General features: G+C 44.4%; 1 protein-coding gene across 6 annotated transcripts in view; it reads left to right on the top strand.

Moving 5' to 3' along the window:
- Positions 1 to 1548: 1548 nt before the first annotated feature.
- The window catches only part of sbf1 (SET binding factor 1), an 89682-nt gene continuing 66201 nt past the window's right edge, over positions 1549 to 25029 (top strand). For all 6 annotated transcript variants that reach the window (XM_084050341.1, XM_084050340.1, XM_084050339.1 and 3 more), the window contains exon 1: positions 1549 to 1751. In XM_084050341.1, the coding sequence (XP_083906467.1) occupies positions 1697 to 1751 (55 nt within the window). In that variant the 5' untranslated portion in view covers positions 1549 to 1696. The remainder of the gene's footprint in view (positions 1752 to 25029) is intronic.

Below are 25029 nucleotides of genomic sequence, written 5' to 3'. Positions count from 1 at the left end.
GTGTGTCGTGTGTGAAAGAGAGAATTTGATTGCACATTTGTAGATTTTTATACATTTTGAACTTGTGAAATGTGACATTCTGCACATTGAGTACTTTTACTTTTGGTACTTTAAGTATATTTTGATACCAATACCTTTGTACTTTTACTCAAGTAAATGTTGAACACCAGACTTACTTGTAACACAGTATTTCTATATTGTGGTATTGATACTTTTACTTAAATAAAAAATATGAGTACTTCTTCCACCACTGGGGTTTTGGTCCCACAACATTTAACCGGTCCGGCCCATAGGGTCCGGCCATACAGGGACGTGGTGGGACATTCCTGCCCATGCGCCTTAGCTCTGGTCCAGAGCGTTACTGAGTTCTCTCTAACGCTCTGCTAGGCGCATTGCTCTGCTCATAGACCGAACATTACACTGCCGTGCGAGGTCTCCGTCTTTAGTCAAAATAAACTAAACTACTTTGCCACTTACCGAAACAAAGGCTGTTTTGTGTTGTTGAAAGTCTATGCTCCAGGATGGAAAGTCTCACAGGACCCCACCTTCTCTGTATAATACACATTTTTGGCAGAAAATAAAATATGTTCGCAAGACGGAAATTATTTAATTTATTCCACTGCGCCCTCTACAGAGCTGGGCAGTGGTAATTTATATTGACCAGATCTGTAGAGGCGCAGTGGAGCACATAAAATAGTTTCCGTCTGGTGGACATATTTTATTTTCTGCCCCAAAGTGTACTATACAGAGAAGGTGGGGTACTGAGAGGCTTCCCACCTTCGAGAATAGACTTTCAACAATACAAAACAGGCCTTGCTTTGGTGAGCAGCAAAATTGTTTTGTTTATTTTTTACTAAAGACGGAGACCTCGCACGGCAGTGTAATTTTGGGTCTATGAGCAGAGCAGCGCGGCTGGCAGAACGTTAGAGAGAACTCACTGACGCTCTGGACCAGGGCTACATGCGCCCTAGCCCTGAAACATGATGGAACCGATTGTTCCTGTTTTTTTTTTTTTTTTTTACATTTAAAACTCTCACATGTACATAAACGTTCAGATTTCAAATATAAAGTGCTTACCTCCGAGCCACGGATGTTACAAGTTGAGCCGGCCCGCGATAAGTACCCGTATCTCCCGTATTGTTAAATGAAAAGCATTTTAATCCGATCGGCGGCCATTTTCTATTATTTTTTATTATTTTTTGTAATGTATCAGAGTGCAATACACCTCCCAACCAGTAGTATCGCATAGTTGAGAGCATCGGAGAAAATTCGAAGAAAATGGCTGGCGATCGGATTAAAAAGCTTTTTATTGAATAATACGGAATATACAGGTACTTAGACCTTTGCCGGCTCAACTTGTTACATCCGTGGCATGGGGTCAGCACTTTATATTTGAAATATGAACGTTTAGGTAGATGTAAGAGTTGTAAATGTAAAAAAATCGCAAACCAGGAACAAGTGGTTCCATGACGCTTGTGACAGACGAGCCCTCCCTGGGAGCCACAGTGCGCAGCCGCGTCGTAGCCCCAGTGTGCGGGCCAGGCAGACTGACAGTATGGCGGCGGGATACAGCTGGAGGGATGCTACTGTCGCCCGTCTGGTGTCTCTCACCGGCAGGACGTAAACGGACTATTGACCGCGAAAGAAGACGGATTTAGCGAGATAACAGGGCAATACTCGCCCCGGACGTGGAGAGATGGCCAGGCTCGCCGACTACTTCTTGGTGGTCGGCTACGACCTCGATAAGAGAGGTGGGTGGTTTGGTTGTTAGCAGTTAGCCTGCTCGGCTAACAGCCGTATTTAGCCACGGGTTCAGCCCTGGTAAACAGTCAGAGGGAGGGAGGCGGGGACCGGGCGGGGGGACGGGCTGGCCCGGGACACAGCGGTTCCCCGCAGCCCGGTGCTGTCAGACGGGACACGGCACTCAACTGTGGGCCGTGGATGTTTTTAAGGCCTCACGGGATTAGTCTACTTAGTAGCTAGCTTGTCACCTAACCGGTGGTGTCCCACATCCCTCCATGGGAGACTGTGTGACTGACTGAATGAGCGGTGCATATGTTTTACTGCTCCGTTAACGTCAAAGCCTTAGTTACACTTGGTTGTGTGCCGGTGCCATGCTCAGTAAATAGCAGATCTACAAGCTCACAACAACGCGTCACGAATGTGATGCATTGTGAGCTTGTAGATCTGCTATTAACTGCAGGCAACACCAGTGTGCAACTAAGTATAAATGAGGCTTCATCAGTCGGGCTGGGCTGCTGCTGTCTGTGTGGCTGGTGTGTATGCTGATGATGTGTTACTCTTTGACAGTCAGCGTGAGCTTAGACTGGTTTATTCCCCGTTTCGTCGAGGTCGTTTCTTGCCATCGTTTAGGAGTAGCGGTGCAAGAAGAAGTGTCGCTGTCAGATCTTCTGTGTGAAGTGACCTGGTGAAGTAGAAATAAAGCTGGGTAGGGATGGATGGATGTCGGACAGCAATGGTTCTCAAACCTTAAACTTAAATGTCAAGGTCTCCCCTTAACTCTGACAGTCTACAAATGGAACCAATTTGTACTGTCAGAGTTACAGACCCAAAGGAACCACTGCTGTACAGCAAAGCAAACTGTCAGCACTGTTGCTTAGTAAGTGGCCAACTGGCCATCTAGTTGGAACAGCACAACAGCTATTTCATCATGACCTTGCCTGCTTTCCCTTTCCCATAGTCTTGCTATTTATTTGAACGAGAATCGCAGCTCTTCTTCTCAGAAGAATTGTTGATTGGTGTTCTTTGTGTGTTTGTGTGTGGATTAACCTAGATGGCGTTGCCCCTCCCAGATCCCCCAGTCCCAGTCTGGAGAGCTCAGTTCCCCTCTGTTGTGTTGTTGAGAATGATGGGGAGTGTTGGACCGTTATCTGACTCTCCCCCCAGTTCGTGCCTTGGCCTAGATCTGAGCAGTATAATGGCCCTTTAATCATGAAATATTCAGCCCGCCTTATCCAAAGGAAGCGTGTAGCTAGTAGAAAACTTGTAACGTGGGGCTTTTTTTTATTTATAGAGTGGGGTTTTGCCTATGATTTATTCAATAGAGGAAATTGTAGCATGACAAGATCTCTGCGAGTAAAAGCAAGCCACGGAAGGGCTTTTACAGTATCTGACGAAGTGGCAACGAACATTACTTTTCTGCTTTCTGCTCATTGCATCTCGCTTTTTGAAAGGGCTAAATTCGTGCTCTGGGATTGGCAGGATGTTATAACGTGGACGCTGCCTGCAGACGCTGCAGAATCTCTCCTTCCTGTTCTACCCTGCTGCTCTTGATTGAAGGCGTAGCAGACTTGGCCTGTAAAAAGGCATCTGGGAACCAGACATTGCAGCCTCAGTGACTTGGTGATCAAGGCTTCTGTGCCTTGTAAAACCAAGCACTTAACAGTGATGATGACTGGCATTTCCTCACTGTGCCGCCACAGTGTTTACAATGAATTACTTCATGTGTAAGTGTCACAACGGTGCCTTTCATGGTTTTTGGTGGCATGAAATAAATGGACATAACTTCATCATTATCTCACTCTCCCACCATCACCATCTTTTGATGCACTGACTCCCCGCAACAACAACTAATCTCCTAAGTAGATCCTCCACAATCAGATCAATACATTAGCTTGCTCTAGTCTGTTCTGTTGTTGCTTTCCTATAACCTCTTTAAGTTTTGTTGTCCCTGACGTCATCATTAAGACTGAGAAGAGAGCACTCACTGGTGGGAGGAGGTATGCGCGCGTGTGTGTGGGGAGGCGTTGCCACTTGCCACATCCTACTGTCTGCCATTGAGACAGTCAGTGGAAGTTTTTGCAAGCATCACCGGTGCTGACAGGTTTTTGAGGGCTGACATCATCATTGCTTGTTGCGTTGTTCTACCACATTAGCAAGCACCTGTAGTTTACCTCCAGAGCACCAAGCTGGGATAAATGTCTCCTCACCACTCTAATTAGCCATAGACCTCAGCCATTCCTGGTCGAGGGCAGGTTTCGCTGGTGTTTCTGCAGCCAGTGACAGTTTTGCACATTGAACACGCCCCTGTTCTGGTGGAGGCTGACCAGAGGGAAGAACCCTCAGCGTCCTCCTATTCATCCCGTCTTATTTGTCACAGAGGTGTCGGGTTGCTCCCATTGTGCTCAACCCACACTTGTCTGTCGTACTATCACTGGATCTCTGTCAGAGCCAAGATGGCCGGGCCACGGGGTGGGGAAGGAGTCCAAAAGTTGCAGGGGTGCGGTCCCGCCTATAGCCATGGGTCTCTTGTGAAACCGTTGCTGTATTTTGACAGCCCGGCCCCCTCCGCGACGCTGAGAATACGGCTAGCGAATCGGATACTCCGTCCACATCCCAAACAGGAAATAGGGGAGTGGGCCCGAGGGAGTTGTGTTCAGAGTGAGAATCCAGATTGTCCTTGTGTGTGTGTGTGTGTGTGTGTATCTATCTGTGGGCTCTGAAAACCAGGAAAGGGGTGTGAACTGGGGCCTCATTCAAGAGGAGACTGAAGAGACACACACACACACACACACACACACACACACACACACACACACACACACAGTCACACACACACACACACACACACACACACACACACACACACACACACACACACACACACACACACACACACACACACACACACACACACACACACACACACACACACACACACAGAGAGTTCCATTCTACCCCCATCTGCCTGGCTGATTGCTGAGGTGCGGTGGAAGGGTGTTTGTGAATGCAATGGTGGCCCAAACAGAATACAGGGCCAGTTGGTATTCAGCACACAGTGACAGCCCTGGCACACAGAGGCTAGCTTTACTCTGCCCTGTACCTCCAACACCAGCCTTTTCTGTCAGCAGTGCACAGAACACACACGTGCACGCGTGCACGCGCACACACACACACACACACACACACACACACACACACACACACACACACACACACACACACACACACACACACACACACACACACACACACACACACACACACACATGTGTGTGCATTGCAGGCCAACACCATACAAGCACATCTGTGTCACTTTGGATTTCTTTGGCTATTAAAAAATAGCAGATATACAAGCTCATAGCGCGGCACCGAGTGCCGCGCTATGAGCTTGTAGATCTGCTATTTTTGAAAAATCTTGAAAACATTCTTTTTTTTATTTTTTTTATTTAGAAAACATTTTTAAGAATCGCCTCAGGTCTTAATGGGTTAATGAATCAAAAGTGAACGCTCGTCTCGTCTGTCGGTTGTGATGTTTGTGTTGTTTGCACAAACGCAGCCGGAGGAGGAGATGTCACTCTTCTTGATGAAGGCAAATGCTCAGTCAGAAAAAGGAAGTGCAGCGTTCCTACAGGGAGAAGGCGGCCAGATTGAGAATGAGAGTGGATGTGAGAGGGAGCGCGCGCGGCTGTAATCTTTGCCAGCGATGCCCGTCTGCGGGTTGCCACTTCCTCCGTCGTCGTTCCAGAGCAGGCCTGTAGCCTCTCAGGCCCTCCAGAAATAGCCCTCACAATCTGCCTTTCATATACTGGGACAGAGGGATGCTGGGTGGTGTGTGTGTGTGTGTGTGTGCGCGCACTGGTCTCTGTCAGAATGTCTGCCTATATGCTCGTTTTGTGGGCACTCTCATTTTCTTCAGCTCGTTTCAGTCCATATGAATGGGTTTCTCTGTGTGTTTGGCGTGTTATCATGGCGGCAAAGTTTTTCCCTGAGCTTCTGGCTGTGTTGCTCGGCCTCTCAACCCGGCCTGGTGGGCTGATATGTGGGCATATCGCTGCATACTGACTAGTCTAGCCGAGGACTCTCCACTCACCCTGCATTCTGATACTCTACGTCTAGGCCTGTCACAATTATTACATAATCGTCTAATCGCAATTATTTTATATAATCGCAATTATTTTTGCATAGTCGTCATGCCGAATCAATTCCATGTTGAAAAATGTCATATATTTTCTAAAAATGTCAAAAATAGTGGAAATAGCAGATCTATAAGCTCAAAACGCGTCGCGATGCGACGCGTTTTGTGCTTATAGATCGGCTATTTCCACTATTAATGTTTATTTTTAAGTATAAAGTAATTAAATATGTGTTGCGCGTTTTGTGCTTATAGATCGTCTATTTCCACTATTAATGTTTATTTTTAAGTAATAAAGTCATTAAATATGTGTTATTTGTCATATCTGCACTGTGCAACCTTTGTTTACGAAAGCTAAAAGCCAAACGGAAGGTTTTTTTATTCATAATGTTCCAATAATTTTCAACGACAGAAACACAATTAAATCGTTAATGGCAATTATTTGAGTGATAATTCATCGTCAACTTAATTTTGTAATCGTGACAGCTCTAGCTACTTCTACTTTCTGATTCCTTGGACATGCAATGACCAAGGACCATACAATCAACCCAGAGCCCTGGTGTCCCCTGCATGCATGCATGTGTTATTAGCCTTTGTGTGTATGGCTGTGTGTGTGCGTGTGAGTGTGTGTGAGTGAGAGAGAGAGGCTCTGTGTGTTTCTATGCTGTATGTGTGTGTGTGTGTGTGTGTGTGTGTGTGTATTAATGAATGCTTGTTATTCATGAGGCAGACGATGGCCCCCGGGCCCCACTGCCTGCCCTCATTCCTACTGCACAGATACGGAGGAGAGACCAGACGCACACACACACACACACACACACACACACACACACACACACACACACACACACACACACACACACACACACACACACACACACACACACACACACACACACACACACACACACACACACACACACACACACATGGTGCTTATGTTGTTGACACTCATTTTTTCTCCCAGTCATACAGCACAATATCAAATCATCAGAGGCTGTGGTGGACCCGTATTGTCTTTCTGTGTGTTTCTGCTCTAAGCGAACGTAGCCGATCTACAAGCTCACAGCTTGTGAGCTTGTAGATCGTCTATTTTTGCTACTTAAAAAAATAAATAAATATAATAATAGGGTTGAAGTGTGTTGCCCTAGATTTACAGCATTGACTCAGTTGAATGCTAGGGTTAGCCTGCATCTGTCACGTAACGATGCCAAGATCAAAGAAGAGGTGACATGGTCACCATAAAGCACTTTAACCACTGCACACAGCATACTTGATCAAACAGTAAATTCTGACATTGAAACATGTCGGGAGTGCACCGTATTGAGTTGATTTAACCAGCTATTTGATGACATCATGAGCAAAAAAGAAAAACTCTAATATGAAGGAAAACCCTCACAGACTATCGGAGGCAAAAAAAAAAGAGAAGAAAGGGTGAAAATAACATTATGCAAAATAACTGCTGCCATTGGAACTCTGCTGGAGGTGATCTTGCAGCCCTTTTGGAGGGGAGGGGAGAGGGGGTGTTGTTGTAACACAGTAGTAGTTCAGTGGTTCAGTGGTCGGTTGACAGGGATGACCAACTCATGCATGCTTTGATGGTCTTCCCTGGAATTTGGAGAATTCCTCCCCCCTCCCTCCCTCCCACTCACTCAGCCCCTCTGGGCCGGGACCCTGTCCATCCTGCTTCCCAGTCAGCCTGGTGTTAAAGGGCAGCAATCATTTAAAATCCCTGCAGGGTGATTCACTGGTGGCAATAGATTATATGTCATCTTCTTTACTATGCCCCCGCCCCCCCTATCCCTTCCCTCCAGGTCAGATCTGTGTCTCAGGAAAGAAAGGAAATATAATCTGGAGCCCGCCCACCCATTGTTCTCACCCTAATCTTGCATGGAGCTTGCTGGTTGGTTGGAATACGCCAAGGAAGGTTTTTTACTTCAGGCCAAAGATGCTGCTTACCTCTGAGTAGATGTTTGTGTCAGTTTGAGCATCAAGTGTGTTTCTCCCCACCCCTGCACAATAACGCAGTGTGGGGAGAAATGTAATACATTATTGCTGGAGGACAGGTGTCTGAATAGGCCATCCAGGCATACCATGCTTGCTCCATCCAGACTAGAGGTCTTCTTAAGGTTCATATTATGGATCAACATGCTGGTTGCAAGAGACAGCGCCTATGACGCATTTATTACCTCCATCTGTGATATTGCATTTTGCAGTATGCAATATCATTGGCCATTGATTTCACCCCTCACCCCTCCATTGACGAGTTGCAGGGTACCTATGAAACAGACACTTTTGTCGCCATGGCGATACAACCTTTTGACCTTTTTTTTTTAAGGTGATGAATGTAGAGAGAATCAATTGGGTTAATTTGTAACTGAACACAGTAGGACTGGGATTATCATTATGTGCATAGTAAATGTCCATTTGGCTCCATTTTAGACTCTTAGAGTTACATCAACACTGAAGATTTTGCTGTGTGTGTGCAGTGTCCAAGGAGCTTGATAGAGCAGAGAAGATGAGAGATGTTTGGTTGAGAGGTGCTCGGTACGGTGTTGTTATGGTAATTAGCCTGGAAACCAGACTAATCTGCCAGAGTGAAGTAGTAGCAAGGGTTAAGATGATAAAAAAATCTGTTTTGGAATGGATCGATTGCCTTTTTCTGCAGTTATTAGTAGTGTAAGAAAATATCATTACACTTGACTTGAGTATTGCAATATTGTGTGTCAGAAAATATCATTACACTTGACTTGAGTATTGCAATATTGTGTGTCACAATGCTGTGTTGATGTAGATTTTTTAAATTATTTGGCAAATGTTTGTTTTCTCTGAATGCACAATAACTAGTGCTATGTCATGTCGGATGTTATTGGGACCGATCACTTTGCATGCATTCTTGACTGTGCTTCATATTCTTGTACTGCTAGTAGCTAGTAGTGTTATTGTTTTTCCTGCTGTCCCAAGGGCTTGCTTGTATTCTGCTTTCTGAAGACTGCCGGGAGTTGCTTGTCACAAGGATGCATCTTCATGTCTGTTGCCTTATATCGGTGGTACCAAAAAGATGGCAGCCTTTGTGGTTCATCTGCAATAACTTTCCGAGAGTGCACCTTGGCACATGTTATGTCGTGGTGGTACGCGTCAGCCATCGCTTCCCCTTACTGAATACTTAACATAGTTCTGTGATTTCTGCCTTTGTCACCACACCAGTGCAGGCCTCTTATCTCTCTGAGCTACTCAAGTGGCACAAGCCTCAACAAAGTCTGTGGTGTCAGCCTGACACATGATGAGCAAAGCATACAGTCTGACATTGACGGGCTGTATGCTTTGCTGTTCATGTGACTGTCACCAGTTCAATGTGAATCCTGGAGGAAACATAACATTGATCCATCAGACGGAGGATCCTGTCCCTTCTGTATGCATTCGTGCTGATATCTAACCCACAGCCGAGAGTGATATTGACTTAGGGCGTGCAGCGGGCTGCTCTCCTCTGCTGCTGCTGACTGCTACTACTACAGTGACAGCCAGCTGGGGGGTGAGGGTAAATCTCAAATCTCTATGTTGGCCAAATGCCTAAATTGTCTGCGTTAGGTCCAGAGCTTCTGCAATCAAGAAATGTTAAAACATGCCGTGTTGACTGACTGTGATTTTGTGTGTTGTAAGGTCACAATACAGGAACTACTGGGTTTTGTCTTGGCACACACAGGCCAAGGTGTTATCGTCAGGCTGCTTTTTTGTTTTGACATGCCCAGAATAGAGACGCCAGATTTAAAGTGGTTACACTGATTGACTAAAGATATTGTAGAGAAAGCTGTGCTCCCTGTCCATTGCAGTTCATGTATGTGTATATACTTTGCTTTTTCACCGTGGTAATAGGAACGCCATACTATGCCCTACCTGGACCACAAACCCTATAAACCCATAATGTGGAAGGAAGTATGTCTCTGTGTTTGTATCTGTGTGTTGGCTGTTGGCACTGTCACAGAGCCAGTACTAACAAGGCAGAGCTGCTGTACTTAACCTGTTTGTTACTTTGTTCATTTTACGGTCATCTCCGTTTCACTCGGACTATGAGTGAGAGTGACTGCAAAAGTTAATGGCATCTCGTGGACTAAGAAGTCACCGCAGCTATAATAGAATCAGTGTGGAGCGAGTGCGATGAAAATAGAATAGGCAATAAGTGCCATAAAGGAAGTGAGCAACGACAAAACGACAGAGCCCAGCGTAATCATCAGCCTGTCACAGCTGGATAATGATGACTACCTTTTGTCAAACAAGAACACATTTTTTGTGAGCGAGGGCCCTGACTCTGTCTGCTTTGCTTTTGTCGCTCTCTCTCTCAGGCGATTTCCTCTCCTGGAAAGCCTGGGTTTTTGTTATGGGGGTTCAGGGAGAGGGGTGGTTTTTGCAGGAAGGATGTGAGTTTGCTGAAGAGCTTTTGTGCAAAAGAAAATGTCCCTCGCGATCACCAGGGCGACGATGGGTTGCCAGATGGAGCCTTTTATTCACCCACTATTTGAGTCCCAAATACCGGCTCGGATTGGCCAGACGGCTTTTTTAACATGCATTTACTCTTTTAGTTTATGTGGAGGAAATAACCTATTATTTTGACTGTGCTCTGACACCATTATGCAGGTAAATCTAAATGTCAGGTGTTGTGTATTGATGCATTCAGCAGCTCTCTCTTGTGTTGTCGCCCGCTGGGTGATATGTTGTGTTGGATCTGACCCAAGGAGGGGCCATGGTTCTGGGGCTGCAGCGCTGGTTTTAATCACAGACAATGACTCACCCACCTCATCCATATATTACACTGCAACCCTTCCCTGTGTGTTTTAATCCATTAAGACCGCGCGGGAACGCATCTGCTATTTTTGAAAAATCGTGAAAATTTGTGCAAATCTTTTGAATATATAGTGAACATTTTTAACTCAAATCTTTGCTTCTGGAGATTTTACAAATGTCTTCTAAATACTAACAGTTTTTTGAAAAAAACCTATGTTGCTATAATATCAGGGGTTCTCAAACTTTTTTCATGTCAAGGGCCACCCAAAATACCATGTATTTGGCTGCGGACCCCCATCTCAAAATATTTCGTTATTTTCCAAAAATAGCAGCTCTACAAGCTCGTAGTGCGGCACTCGTGCCGCGCTACGAGCTTGTAGATCTGCTATTTTTTTAATATAGCCCAAAGAAATCAAAAAATGACACACAGATGCGTTCCCGGTCTAAATTGGTTAAAGAACACAAGCTGTGTGCCAGAGTGTGCAACGGAGACACCACTGTTTGTCCGTGGGTGTGGTGTTCATGCTGAATATGATATCATAGTAGTTGTGTGTGTGTGTGTGTGTGTGTGTGTGTGTGTGTGTGTGTGTGTACGTGCTGATCATAGCTTTTTGACTACGCACGTTCAGAGAGGCTGCCGTTCCAACATGCATTCCATCAGTGAGCTGCAATTGTGTTTGTATTTATGCATGTATGTTGTTTATGCATGACACGTGTGCATGCCGTGTTCAACCCTAAAGCTTAACATTATTAGCCCTGATTATGATCGCAAAACCAATATACTGTATCCAAATCCCTTAGGAAACGTCACTCATTGTTGAACTATGCATAAAGTAATGTGTGTAAAAGACGTGGGGGCGGAGCGGAGGTGATGTCATCATGTACACTGAGGCCTCACCTCATGTAAGCCCGCCTGAGACCCATTGCTCTCGTCCTCATTCTCTGGCTGTGCTGTGTGCACAAAGGCACGTTACAGAGAGAGAGACACACACACACACACACACACACACACACACACACACACACACACACACACACACACACACACACACACACACACACACACACACACACACACACACACACACACACGAGCAGCTTTAGTGTTCACTCGTCCTATAGCTGTAACCCTGGAAACAGTTTGTCATCGTGTCACTGTGGTCTGGAGGCTTGCAAACAAGAAGCGGCGGTCGTGTGGTACAGTGTCACAAGCGGCGTGATGCATGCACGCACACACACACACACACACACACACACACACACACACACACACACACACACACACTCTGTGCCCACAGATCATTCAACATCACATGATCTGTGGGCACAGGTCTTTCCAGAGTAGAGCGGCCTGATTCGGTTCAGTTCGGTTTGGTCTGGTAGTCGTTCACCATGTCAGGTGCTAGGGTGAGCTCAGCACAGGACCACACACCACTTCTGTGAGACGCACAATTCCCCTTTTCCTCTCTTCTTCTCCTCCTCTCTTCCATCACCATGCCGAAGCCTTTTCCCCCTCTCTTTCCCATCCATTGTTACACAGCAGCAGTAGTGTTGATTTTTAAACAAATTCCATTTAGTTTTAGTCATATTTTAGTCATCTGAAATGTTTTACTGTTAGTCTAGTTTTAGTCGACTAAATATCATAAGATTATAGTCGACTAAATCTACAGTTGATTTAGTCGACTAAAATGTATTTTGGCGGTGCCTTGATGGCGTCGTAATGGCTGATTTTACACTTGGTTGCATGCTGAAAACGCGTTGTGAGCTTGTAGATCTGCTATTTTCATAGCGCAACACCTGAGCGCAACCAAGCATAAAATGACTTGTCTTTTAGTTCTACTGGATCTCCTCTCCACTAGTCCCTCACTAACATTTTAGTCTAGTTTTTATTTGTTGACGAAATTGTCAATATATTTAGTCTTAGTTTTAGTCATCATAGCTTAGTTTTTATTTAGTTTTTATTTAGTTTTTATTTGGTTTTCGTCAGTGAAAAAAGGTAGTCGACCAAAATGTCATAGTTTTAGTCGACTAAATCAACACTGCACAGGCTGGAGCACCCAAGTGCTGATAACAGTATTTCACATACCAGTCATACTTCAGGCTCATAGGGGAGGCAATGGAAAACCCTTGTCTTGCATCACAATCAGCTGCAGCGATATTTAATGGCATGTGCTGGACTCGTAGGCTGTACGCTACCTGTCTGCACTGCAGCACAGGCTGAGTGCTGAGGTCTTTTTTTGACTTGCTGCTCGCCTCGCACACAGCGTGGCTGAACCTCTGCCAGGGCAATGTGAGGGCAGCCAGCTATGTCTCATTGGAAAGCAGTGGGCTTGAAACAGACCTGTCTGAGCCCAGTGCCTACATATATGAAAGTCACCCACTGTTTATGTTCATAATATCATTGGGTGGGTGGATGACTGGATGTTAAACTTAAATGTAATTTTACTGCCTATGCCGACAGTTAATGTTTATTTATTTACTAACAATGTAAGTAACGGTTTTCATGTCTAAACATTAATTCATGTGTGAACGTTAAATATATAATAATAAATAATAATACAGTTCAGTTCATGTGTTCATTTTGTATCTATCAAAGGTATTTCTGTTCATTTATACGTTAAATGTTCTCTAATTGAAACTTTATCAATTCTAAGTTTCTCAAATTGATTAGAAGATTTTGCTTTTGACAAGTTTTTTAGAAGTTTTTGTTTTTGACAAAGTAACGATCAAAACATTGGTAAACGGTGGTTTAGGACAAAATCGGGATCGGTATCAGACCCAAAAATCAGGCATTGGTCAGGCTCTAATCGAGAGAGAGAGAGAGAGAGTCGGATATAGTGAGAAAGCTGAGTGAGCGTGTCTGTTTTTGCTGGGTGAGAGATCATGGGTTATTGCAAGAGAGAGAGTGTGTGTTAGACAGCAAGCTGTCCAATGAACAAAATACTTAACAGCAATGTCATAACTAAGAGAAAGGTGAAATATTGAAATATGTTTTTTTTTTTTTTTTAATTTTAGATTTTTTGGCGGGGCTTTTATGCCTTTATTGATAGGCCGACAGGAAATGGGGAGTGACACGCAGCAAAGGTTGTCGGGACTCGAACCCGCGGCACGCTGTCAGGAATCCAGCCTAGGTGCCCAGACGGTTACGCCAACCGTCCGGGCCTGAAATATACATTGTTACACAGAGACAGTGTGTACAACTTTGATGCAACTTAAAGTAGCGTAACTCTGTTCATTACATTGTAGTGTGCGTAGGGAGGGATAGGGAGAGATCTTTGACCAGAGTAGAGCTATATCAGAGTCAGACACCTTTCCTGCCTCCAGACTGATATTTATTGTTTCTATTTGATGTGCACACTGAAAGTATTTGCACATTTTTTGTTATGTTTGGGCAAGGCGTGTGTTCCTATAAGTCATTGTCTGCCTCTGCCCAGCTGTGACGGTTACAACACACACACATACACACGTGTGGTGCTAACCTGGCCAGACTAATATCACTACGTAGATATTAGTCTGGAATCTCTGTGTGGAACCTGCATTTCCAAGGGGCGAATAAAAAAAATGCCTCTGGTGATAAACCCGCCCCATATATGAATACTGGGCCCTGATTGGTGCCCAATCTGCAGAGGGCTATTATTATTATTTTTTGCACAGGCAGATTCGTCTGGTTTCCAGGCTAGCATGGTGCAGCTCCACACGTTGTGCTTCACAGAGAGACGTTTTTGGTCCGCGAACCCGACGCTCTGCTGCATGTCGTCGCGGACCCCTAGCGAAGGCTTGGCGGGCCCCATGCTCTGCTCCGTGGTGTCAATGTTGTTATGCAACAGCTAATGGGGGTCCTAATAAATTCAATAAACAATGAGTAAACAACACACTATGGCTGATAGCGCCAAGAGCTAACGCAACAGAGTACATGCCATAGCAGTGTTTCCCCTAGGATGAAGTTGTAACCGTGGCGCCGGGAACGCGCGCGGAGGGGAAGAACAGAGAGAGACTGTCCTAAGCCTAAGGTGATGTTTGTGAAGTTGAGTTCTTCACTTCACAACCATTTTGTGTCGCTTTGTGGATTTCTTCACAAGACCTGTATTTTTCACCAGTACTACCATAGTCCTCTCTGGAGGAGAGGGGAGCGGACACTGGACGACACTGTGTGAAGTGAAACTGTGAGCAGGTGAGGAGCACGCCTGCCTGCTCAGTTTCACTTCACGTGTTTCATGCTAGGGTTTTTCCTCATCAATGAACATATAAAGACAGAATTTCTGTCAAAGGTCATGGTGATCAAACACTTACTGTATTCTCAGACACGCTTTCCCTTTCAGTAAAAAAAAAAAGAATTCTTCACTCTGAAGATATACTATCTTTCCATTTACCGACAGTATTTCCCATATCTGAACTTTGACATAAAAAGATTTAAAGGATTAGGCAACTCGACACATATCAGTCACCGTGCATTGTCAAATGTTGCAGAATCACATGCACACACACAATCTCTTGCCAGATCTAATGCCAGATCTTTGACCTGCCAATCTCAATGCTAGATGGTTGCAGTAATGTGTGTGCAATGTGTGCCAGGACTGTTGCTGCATTAACCACATTTAAAATGGACATCAATTCAATTTTGTGGCAGAACCGATTGTGATAGATCTGATTCCATATCTCTACCCCTCATTGCATAACGGATTTGCGGTCACAATTTAGTCTGTATGATAACAGACAATGACAGGTTGATGAAACATTTATCAACCTGACTCATGGGTAACCGAAAGGCTCGCCCCATTTTTTTCGCGGACCACTCGCCCCTAGCGTTTCTTGTATTCGTTTAACTGAATACGTTTAAGGTTAGGTGGTTACTGAGGTAAGGTTACTGAGGTTAAATTTAGGAATAACAAGGTTAGGTTTTGGCATAGTTTTACTGAGGTTACCTTTAGGAATAACTGGTGGCGACTGTTCCGAGGTCGTCGGATTTGACCTGGGGCGAGCGTGTTTGTATTCGACTCATGCTGTATGGATACATCATGCACTGCTGCTGCATACGTACCACTGTCAAATACTGAATCAAATGAATGATGACTGAGTTAAAATGCTGAATTCTGAACTGCGTGAAGGTCGGATAACTTCAAATGAATATCTTCTCATGGTGAATGTCTTTGAACTGGTTTTTAAGGAAAAAGCAACAGTCTTGTGCCAGGACTGACCTAGTCATGAGTTGTTCTAATTCCGTCTTTTACTGTCTTGGAGTGCCACTTTACAAGTGGTGTTCTGTAAGGATGAATAACTATTGGGGTGCCTGGTGGCACAGCCAGTTAGTCCATTGGCCGCCCTGCTCTTTGTGAGTTGTGAGGACCCCATCATCGATCGACAAACCTAGGCTTTCCATTTTTTATTGCTTTATTTACTGAGCTACATTACCTCAATGAATTGAGCCCTAACAATTTGTGACAGCATTGAAATTGCTTTAGTTATGGTTCCTTATGGTAACAATGTGTGCTTTGACACTAATGTCAGACATTTGCAAGATAATGACCATACATACACTAACATTTTAGTTAGAGGCTATGCTGATTGCCGCTGCCGCCTTCATGATGAATCCCTCTTGTAGAGCAAAGACGCACTATATCTTGAGGCTAGACTGGCTATTCAAAAATAGCAGATCTACAAGCTCATAGCGCGGAACCGAGTTCCGCGCTATGAGCTTGTAGATCTGCTATTTTTGAAAAATCGAGAAAATGTGTGCAAATTAATATTTTGATATTCTTTTAAAGAATTGAGTTTTGAGTTAAAACAGATTTGAGTTAAAACATTTTTAACTCAAATCTTTGCTTCTGGGGGTCCCTGGAACAAAATATTTTGAGATGGGGGTCGGCGGCCAAATACATTTAATTTTGGGGGTCCTTGACATGAAAAAGTTTGAGAACCACTGATATAGAAACGTGTTTCTATACGTATAAATACGTGTTTTCAGAATACTGTTGGGATTTAGAAGACATGTAGAATCGGCTTCAGGTCTTAATGGGTTAAGGCCACACCGCACTAATGCAACTAGTTGCAACTCCTTGCAACAAAACAGTTTTAAGGTCAGATTGGGGTTGCAATGGTTGTAAGTAGTTGCAAGTTGCAAGGAGTTGCAAAGAGTTGCAAGGAGTTGCAAAGAGTTGCAAGGTGCGGTCTGGCCTTTAGTATTTGCAATGAAAGTGTTGTTCTGTATCAAACTTCCAGCATCCCCTTTCTGTTAGCTTCACGCAAAGATCTGCTATGGCTACATTGTAACCTGAGGTTTTCCATTGTGAGTGCTTCACCTGCTCAGAGTTTCACTTCACATAGGCTTAAAGCTAGGGTTGGAATGACGAGTTCCTGTATCTATCTGTCTGTCTGTCTGTCTGTCTGTCTGTCTGTCTATAGGACAATGCACATTAATCAACATCTGTTTCCACATCCATATGAATGTGCCAGTGTTAGCTAATGAGCTCATTTTAATCTGTGGTCCATGGGCAGGTGGCCTAGTATTTTCAATCCAGTAACACAATACTATTTAATATTTGGATTTCCCTGACCAGACAGCAACAAGGCCTGTCTAATAATGGCTTTAAGAATGGGTCTCAGGCTCAGCAGTCATGAGATACACAGCTTCTCTCTGTCCTCCTCATGGCCAGATAGTTATGTCACGATGGTTGCTTACTTTGTGGCTTTTGACAGGTCTGATTTTGTTGAGGGATGTCACTTTTGTCCCCAAGACACTCAACCAGGGTTTCCGCTAGGCCTCTTTTTTTGGGGGGCTGGCCATAAAGTGCTGTGTGTGATTTAGGCTGATCTATCATCAGATTACTGCAGCGCAAAGTAAGGCAGCAGGCACTCGGGTATGAAACCACACTAATGATTTGCCAGTCAATGTATGTATGCTCATAAAAAAATGTAAAGTAGGATTTTAATGGTTGTAATGTTGAGTTACTAGCTACTACTAATATCCTAATTTTACTACTAATAATAATTCTAATAATAGTCACAGCCACAGTGGCCAGCAATATTACATATGATTATCAACAGTCAATTACGGTTTTAATCGGCCACTGGCTGGCATGTACCGGCTAACAGAAACCTTTGCCCTCAACCCTCCTAATAGCTGAGCATAAAGAGACTGAAGCATTATTCAGTGCTGACACACTGCCTATTACAGTGTCTTGAGAAAATGTATGATTCATGACGCTGTCGCAGAATCAAACTATAAACTACTCCCAGAATCACACCCTCTCAACGTTTTCAAACGCTCAGGGGGCTAAAAGTCAACATTTTCCTCATAGTTGACATTTCCACTTGTCCAATGTCTTTTTGAAATGTGCTTGCTCTAGTTGGCACGATGCCAGCTGTCCTACCACTGCTTGGTGATGTCGAGTATAGTAACCCTTTAAGGCTGGGAAGAATGCATCTGTGTGTCATTTTACGATTACTTTGGCTATTCAAAAATAGCAGATATACAAGCTCATAGCGCGGCACCGAGTGCCGCGCTATGAGCTTGTAGATCTGCTATTTTCGAAAAATCATGATTTTTTTCTGCAAATCTTTGAATATACTGTATATATATTTTTAGAGCGTACATTTTTAACTCAAATCTTTGCTTCTGGGGGGGGGACATGAAAAACGTTTGAGAACGACTGATATTATAGCAACATAGGTTTTTTTTCTGCGACGCGTTGCGAGCTTGTAGATCGGCTATTTTCAGCATTCAACCAAGTGTAAAATCAGGCATTACGACACCATCAAATACATTATAGTCGACTAAATCTACAGTTGATCTTATGATATTTAGTCGACTAGACTAAAACTAAAACATTTCAGATGACTAAAATATGAAAACGAAATGGAATTGTATTCAAAAGACTTTGACTAAAACTGAATAACATTTGCTGTCAAAATCAACACTGTGTACAAGTACACCCCTGGCCTGGACATGACACTTGTATGTCTCGGGGACTTACCCCCCAATCCAACCCTTGATGCTGGGTTCCAAGCAGGGGAGGCATTGGGTCACATTTTTATAGTCTTTGTTATGACCCGGGCCGGGGAATCGAACCCTGACCTACTAATCTCAGGGTGGACACTCCCTCCATATGCTTAGTCTTTATTTATGGTACTAGCAGGCAGCCAACCAACCAGTACTGAGGTAAGGTTCTATTTGCTCTAAAAGCAGTCAAATCCCCACAGACGAACTATAGGAACCATTACCACCATCCATCCACACACTAAAAGCATCCCCTGAACTACACACACAAACACTGTGTGTGTGTGTGTGTGTGTGTGTGTGTGTGTGTGTGTGTGTGTGTGCCTGCCTGCGCATGTTCATGTGCGTACCTACAGTGTGTGTGTCCGTCCACGTGCGCACGTGTGTGTGGTCATGTGCATTTGTTGCGATCTTTTATTAATGGAGGTTTTGAGAGGCTGTTAGTTCTGTATTGCTGAGTCCCAGCAGCAGGGATATGTTGAAGCGTGGAATCCTGGAGTGGAAGTGGAATGTTGGAGCAGGACGTGACACTCTGTTCCTCCTGCAGTCGCTCAGAGAATGGAGCATGCGTCCCAGAAGCGAACAGCCTTCTTCCATGTTGGGGGAAGCCTCGCCCCGAAGGGCCGAGGCTTCCCCTATTGGGCGGGGGTGCGGGCGGGGACTTCTTTCCTCTACATTAGAAGAGTTAGGACGTCACATTCTAATCCAGCCCGAATACCCAATCTCAGCACCGGCCTCAGTGGCGCACCTCGATAATCATTGGACTACCGATCCACTACCTATGGGACGTCTGGGTTCGACTCCCGCTTGGGACAATACTTTTTCAAACAACAGCGGACTACTTTTTTTCACCGATAAAGTATAGTTTTGGACCATGACGGAGAACCTGCCCGCGTCGCGCCGACCGGCCGATGGTCTGCTAGTCGACTAAGCGCCGTCCGAGTTATGTACCGATAGGCACAGAATCGTAAATGATGTTGTGAGGACTGCGTTTGCCCCAACTGCCACTCACTGCACTAACATAGCCCGCCAGCCCCGCCCCCTCGCCCCCTTGTGCCTTCAACTGCATGGAAGAAGGCTGTTCGCGTCTCAGAATTGCAGAGCCTGAGTGATTGCAGAATGTCAGCTTACACTGAGCAACACTGCAGAGCAGGACGCACAATGGACAGGAGAAATACACATCATACTCCACACCTATTCATTAGGGTTGTGTTAAACTAAATGCTTTGGACTAAATTGGATGTGAAAGGTAGTTTATAAAATGGGAAGCGTCACGGCTAAGAGCACAAGACATACAGTCTACCAATGGCAGTGGCTATTGATAGTGAGTTACTACGTGTGCGGGAACAATGGAGTTCCACCGTGCCTCGAGCCAAGTTCAAGCTGGTCCGGTGCATCTCAGGCTCTCAGGAGCAGAACTTGTAGATATGAAGGAAGACGGCACTGGAGCTAACTCAGACATTTAAAGCCTTTTAGCCTTGTGCAGACGTGACAACGTTTCGATGTCAATATATCTTCATCAGGTCATGGTTACCATGTGTGCATTTTGTAAAAAAAAACTAATCTCAATGCAGTGTTAAGGGGTGAATAGAGGCTGGTTGCTATTGTGGTACAGTGTTTGGTGACGGTCTCCAGGCAGTATGCCTCATTTGGCCAAATAGAAATTGTGATTTTCTTTATAATAAATACTGCAACGTTCCAATGCAGTGTTGGTGTAACTTAAGAGATTCTCTGATCATTATTATTTTCTTACATGGACTTTCACCAGGTATTTCTTCTTCACAAAACACAACAAGACAGGCGCGCCTCACAGCCCTCAAGACCTCGCTGTTGGCGTGCCGTTGGCATAAGCCATTAGGCATGGATCAAAGTTCTCAGTCTGATTTCAGTCATTAGGATTCCATAGAGGCCAACATGCTTCCTCTTGCTTGTAACTCTCATACTGCTACCGTGCACCATGTGGCTGGTAAAGTCAAGACCTACCTTAATAAGATAATCTATTTTTTAGATTAGAGACTATTTGAACTGTTCAAACTATCAGCGACAGAACAAGTTTGTTCAGAAGCATCCTCCATAAAACCCTAATGATCTCGTATATTTCTTAGAAGCAAAGGTTAAAGCCTGATCTGCGATTTCTTCAAGTGGTTGGCAGTATGTAGAACAGCAGGATCATAGGTTTAGAGCGATAATCCCAAAACATCTTAATTTGACATATCCTCCTCCTATCCTCCTAAGCTCTGTGCATGCGGTGAGCCCAAAAACTCTTCTGCCCGGTTCTCCTCAGTGGCCGGAGCAATTGCTCTGCATTTGCAGTCAGACATTGACCATTACCATGCGCACGGAACAGCGAAGCCCGTTTTTCCGCTTTCCTCAAATGTCCCATGCTGTTTATTAGCGTTTTTGTGTTCGCTGGCTCCCGGGTTGCCAAATCATGTGCGTGAAACAAGCGTGGGTGCTCATATCCCCCCACGGGTATGGTCTAGTTGTGCTAAATTATGCTAATTGCTTAGGAAAAAGAGAGCTTGGTTAGTTGTAAGCGCTGGTGTACTATGCAGGCAAGTGTGCTGAGTTGCTCATTTACTTTCTAGAGAGAGAGAGAGAGAGAGAGAGAGAGAGAGAGAGAGAGAGAGAGAGAGAGAGAGAGAGAGAGAGAGAGAGAGAGAGAGAGAGAGAGAGAGAGAGAGAGAGAGAGAGAGAGAGAGAGAGAGAGAGAGAGAGAGAGAGAGAGAGAGAGAGAGAGAGAGAGAGAGAGAGAGAGAGAGAGAGAGAGAGAGAGAGAGAGAGAATCTGTTTGTGATAGATGCCGAAAGATAGAGTGGGAATTTGGTCCTTATCAAGACACATTCATTGGCTCATGGCCTGTGGGCCATGAGTACACTTTCCCAGCAAGCTTTTATACGTGAAGGGGACACGCCCCCTTTAGTTGCAGCTGTCCTGCAGCCTGTGCCTGTGTACACAGCATGGTAAAGTACCTTTGGCTTATCCCCACCTTACCCAATCACGTATCCGTGCTGGCAACAGCGTGGCACACACTGTGTGCGAGTGTGTCATCATTGCATGTGTCAGAAAGACACACCCAGTGCCGGTCAACAGAACACGCTCTATAACAAATGTTTAACACACAGTCTTAACCCATTCGATCCGGGATCTGCTATTTTTTTTAAAGATTTGTGCAAATCTTTGAATATCTATTGTTTTAAAGCGAACATTTGTAACTCAAATCTTTGCTTCTGGGGGTCCCTGGAACAAAGCATTTTGAGATGGGGGGAGCTTGTAGATCTGTTATTTTTGAAAAATCTTGGAACATTTTGTGCAAATCTTTGAATACATTCATTTTTTGAAACAACATTTTTAAGTCAAGTCTTTGCTTCTGGTGGGCATATATACATATTCAAAGATTTGCACAAATGTTCACGATGTTCACTTGTATATCTGCTATTTTTGAATAGCCTAATAAATCTAAAAATGACACAGATACTTTCCCGCTCTTAATGGGTTAAAACACATGTTTTTATCCAGGAAGTGGTTGGCTTTTTAGGACTTCACAAGTAAGACGCACAAACGCTGGTCGAAAATGTTGTGTATTTACGGACTTGTAATCCGTGTTATTTCACCGTGATGGGGAGAGCGTAGAGAGAAAGTCACGTGACTGCCTTCGCCTCGTATTGAAGTGAATGGGGGGGGTATATGGTTATCCTGTGCACGGAGTTTCAGAGTTCCTAGTCATCTATGCACGGAATTGGCGTTTGTCAATCCGTGTCTGTCAGCAGCCAATGCAACCCTCGCTGTAACCCTCGGTGACACATGGTCTGTCCCAGCAGGACTGCTGAACTGTAGAAGTGACTCACACAGTGTAAACACAGGGGCGTGGCACGGTCACATGCTCCGCAGCGTCATAACAAAGGGGTGTGGCTCCCCAGTTAACTCCCTTTCTCACTGACAAATATTTGACTGGTTTCATTCTCTCCAGGACCGAATTGCTTTGACCTCGTATAGTTAGTGGCTAGTTTTGTTCTTTCTGACTGTAGCCATGCACTTCTGCACAAAACGTATGTGATTTTAAGAGCAGAAAAGTAGTTTACTGTGGCTGACATGGCCCAGATTCTGGAGCTGGCATGAAAACAAAAGGACACTCCTTTTGGATTAAAGACATACATTTCTGGCGGGCACTTGTTGGGCTCTAATGTAGCCTGACAGTGCATCGCTGGTTCGAGTCTCGTTCCCGACAATGTTTCCCTGCATGTCTCTCCCCATCTCTCTCTGTTTCCTGTCCATCTCCACTGTACACTATCAATTAAAGGCAGAAATGCAACCAAAAAACATCTTTTAAAAACAACATTCATTTCCAGACTACATCTCTGAGGCAAATATTGTACTTTTGCTCCAGTACAATTATTTGAAAACTTTAGTTACTGGTTACTTTTCAGATATAAATTATGATATTATGAAACATACGTTAACCACTTCAGCCCTATTTTATACCTAGGCTATTTGAAAATAGTCGATCGCGTTGTGAGCTTGTAGATCTGCTATTTTCAAACATTTTAGCACTTTTACTTTTGGTACTTTAAGTACATTTTGATACCAATACTTTTGTACTTTTACTCAAGTAAAGTTTTGAATTCTGGACTTTCACTTCTAACAGAGTACTTCTACATTGCAGTATTGGTACTTTTACCTAAGTAAAACATTTGAGTACTTTTTCCACCACTGGTTGTGTTCATGTGTGTTTACTGTTTACTATTGACACCAGAACTTCTCTGAATGGGTCAGGGTTCAGGAATGAGGAGGAGCAGCTCAGGCCCAGAGAAATGGACCCTCTGTGTCTTATGAGTCAGTCAGTGAAAAGCGAAGAATAGGAGGAGAGAGGAGAGGAGAAAGGACGCAAAATGGCATTAGCTCTTTGGGGAGAAGTGGATGATTTGGTGTTTCCCCGTGTGTGTTGGGACCTGGCCTACTTTCCTGGATGTGTATTGTGCCTGTGTTGTCTGCACTCATGCTTTCGGTTCCGCGGGGTTTAACCCTTTCAGTCCGGGAACGCATACTGTGTCATTTTAGATTTTTTTTGGCTATATAGCCATTATTTAATACATTTGGGCTATTCAAAAATAGCAGATCTACAAGCTTGCAGCAACTTGTAGATCTGCTATTTGTTTTGAAAAAAAGTGAAAATGTGTGCAAATCTATTGTCAATCAATCAATCTATTAAAAAAAAAGCATTTTTAACTCAAATCTTTGCTTCTGGGGATTCTATAAATGTTTACAGTTTACAGTAAAACTTATGTTGCTATAATATCAGTGGTTCTCAAACGTCTTTCATGTCAAGGACCACCCAAAATTATATGTATTTGTCCGCGGACCCCCCCATCTCGGAATATTGTGTTCCAGGGACCCCCAGAAGAAAAGATTTGAGTTAAATATGTACATAAATATTCAAAGATTTGCACACATTATCACGATTTTATTTTTTCAAAAATAGCAGATCTACAAGCTCATAGCACGGCACTCTGTGCCACGCTATGAGCTTGTATATCTGCTATTTTAATGACACGGAGGCATTCCCGTATTGAATGGGTTAAAGGCCGGAGGCCAGCATTGTCGTTCTTTTCTGACGCAGCATTCAGACCCCAACGGTCTCGGCCTCGCCTTTATGTTGCATGGGATAATATTTCTTTCTGCTCGGAGGAGGTTTTAATGGTTGCATTTTGTTCCTTTTGTATTAAGGGGTTATAAAGTGAACCCTCTGTTGCAGAGTGAATTGGTGGTTATCAAGGCAGCCAGCAGCAGGCCTTCAGACAGTACCGAGGCCTGAAAGGGACACTTGTAGGGGTGGTTACATAAGTAGGCCTTTGTCATTGTGCCGTTAGCGATGAGCAGGACTTCGGCCAACACTGGAGGGGTGTGTGTGTGTGTGGGGGGGGGGGGGGGTGGGGGCAAGCACTGGGCCAGCCAATAGGAAGAGGAATATGGAGTCGTCGTTTCCCTGACGTTGAAATATGCAGATGGTGAACCTCGAAAGAATGCCCTTTTTTCTTCCAGAATGCCTTTTTCTCAGCCGCCGGCAGCCCATGATGTGCCGTCATCGTCCCAGTTGTTATGCCGACCTGCATTTCCATCACGCCTCCGGGAACGCGTCCGTGTCATTTTCAGATTTCTTTGGCTGTTCAAAAATAGCAGATCTACAAGAGCTCATAGCGAGTGGCGCGCTACGAGCTTTGTAGGTCTGCTGTTTTTGAAAAATCTTGAACATTTGTGCAAATCTTTGAATGTCTTTTTTTTTAAAGCGAACATTTGTAAAATATTTTGTTCCAGGGACCCCTCCAGACGCAAAGATTTGAGTTAGAAATGTTCGCTTTTGAAATATATATATTAAAGATTTGCA

This window comes from Gymnoscopelus microlampas (genome assembly GCF_963454915.1).
Source record: "Gymnoscopelus microlampas genome assembly, chromosome: 23".
Lineage (NCBI taxonomy): Eukaryota > Metazoa > Chordata > Actinopteri > Myctophiformes > Myctophidae > Gymnoscopelus > Gymnoscopelus microlampas.
Note: the sequence above shows the minus strand (reverse complement) of the source record. Positions and strands in the feature narration are given on the sequence as shown.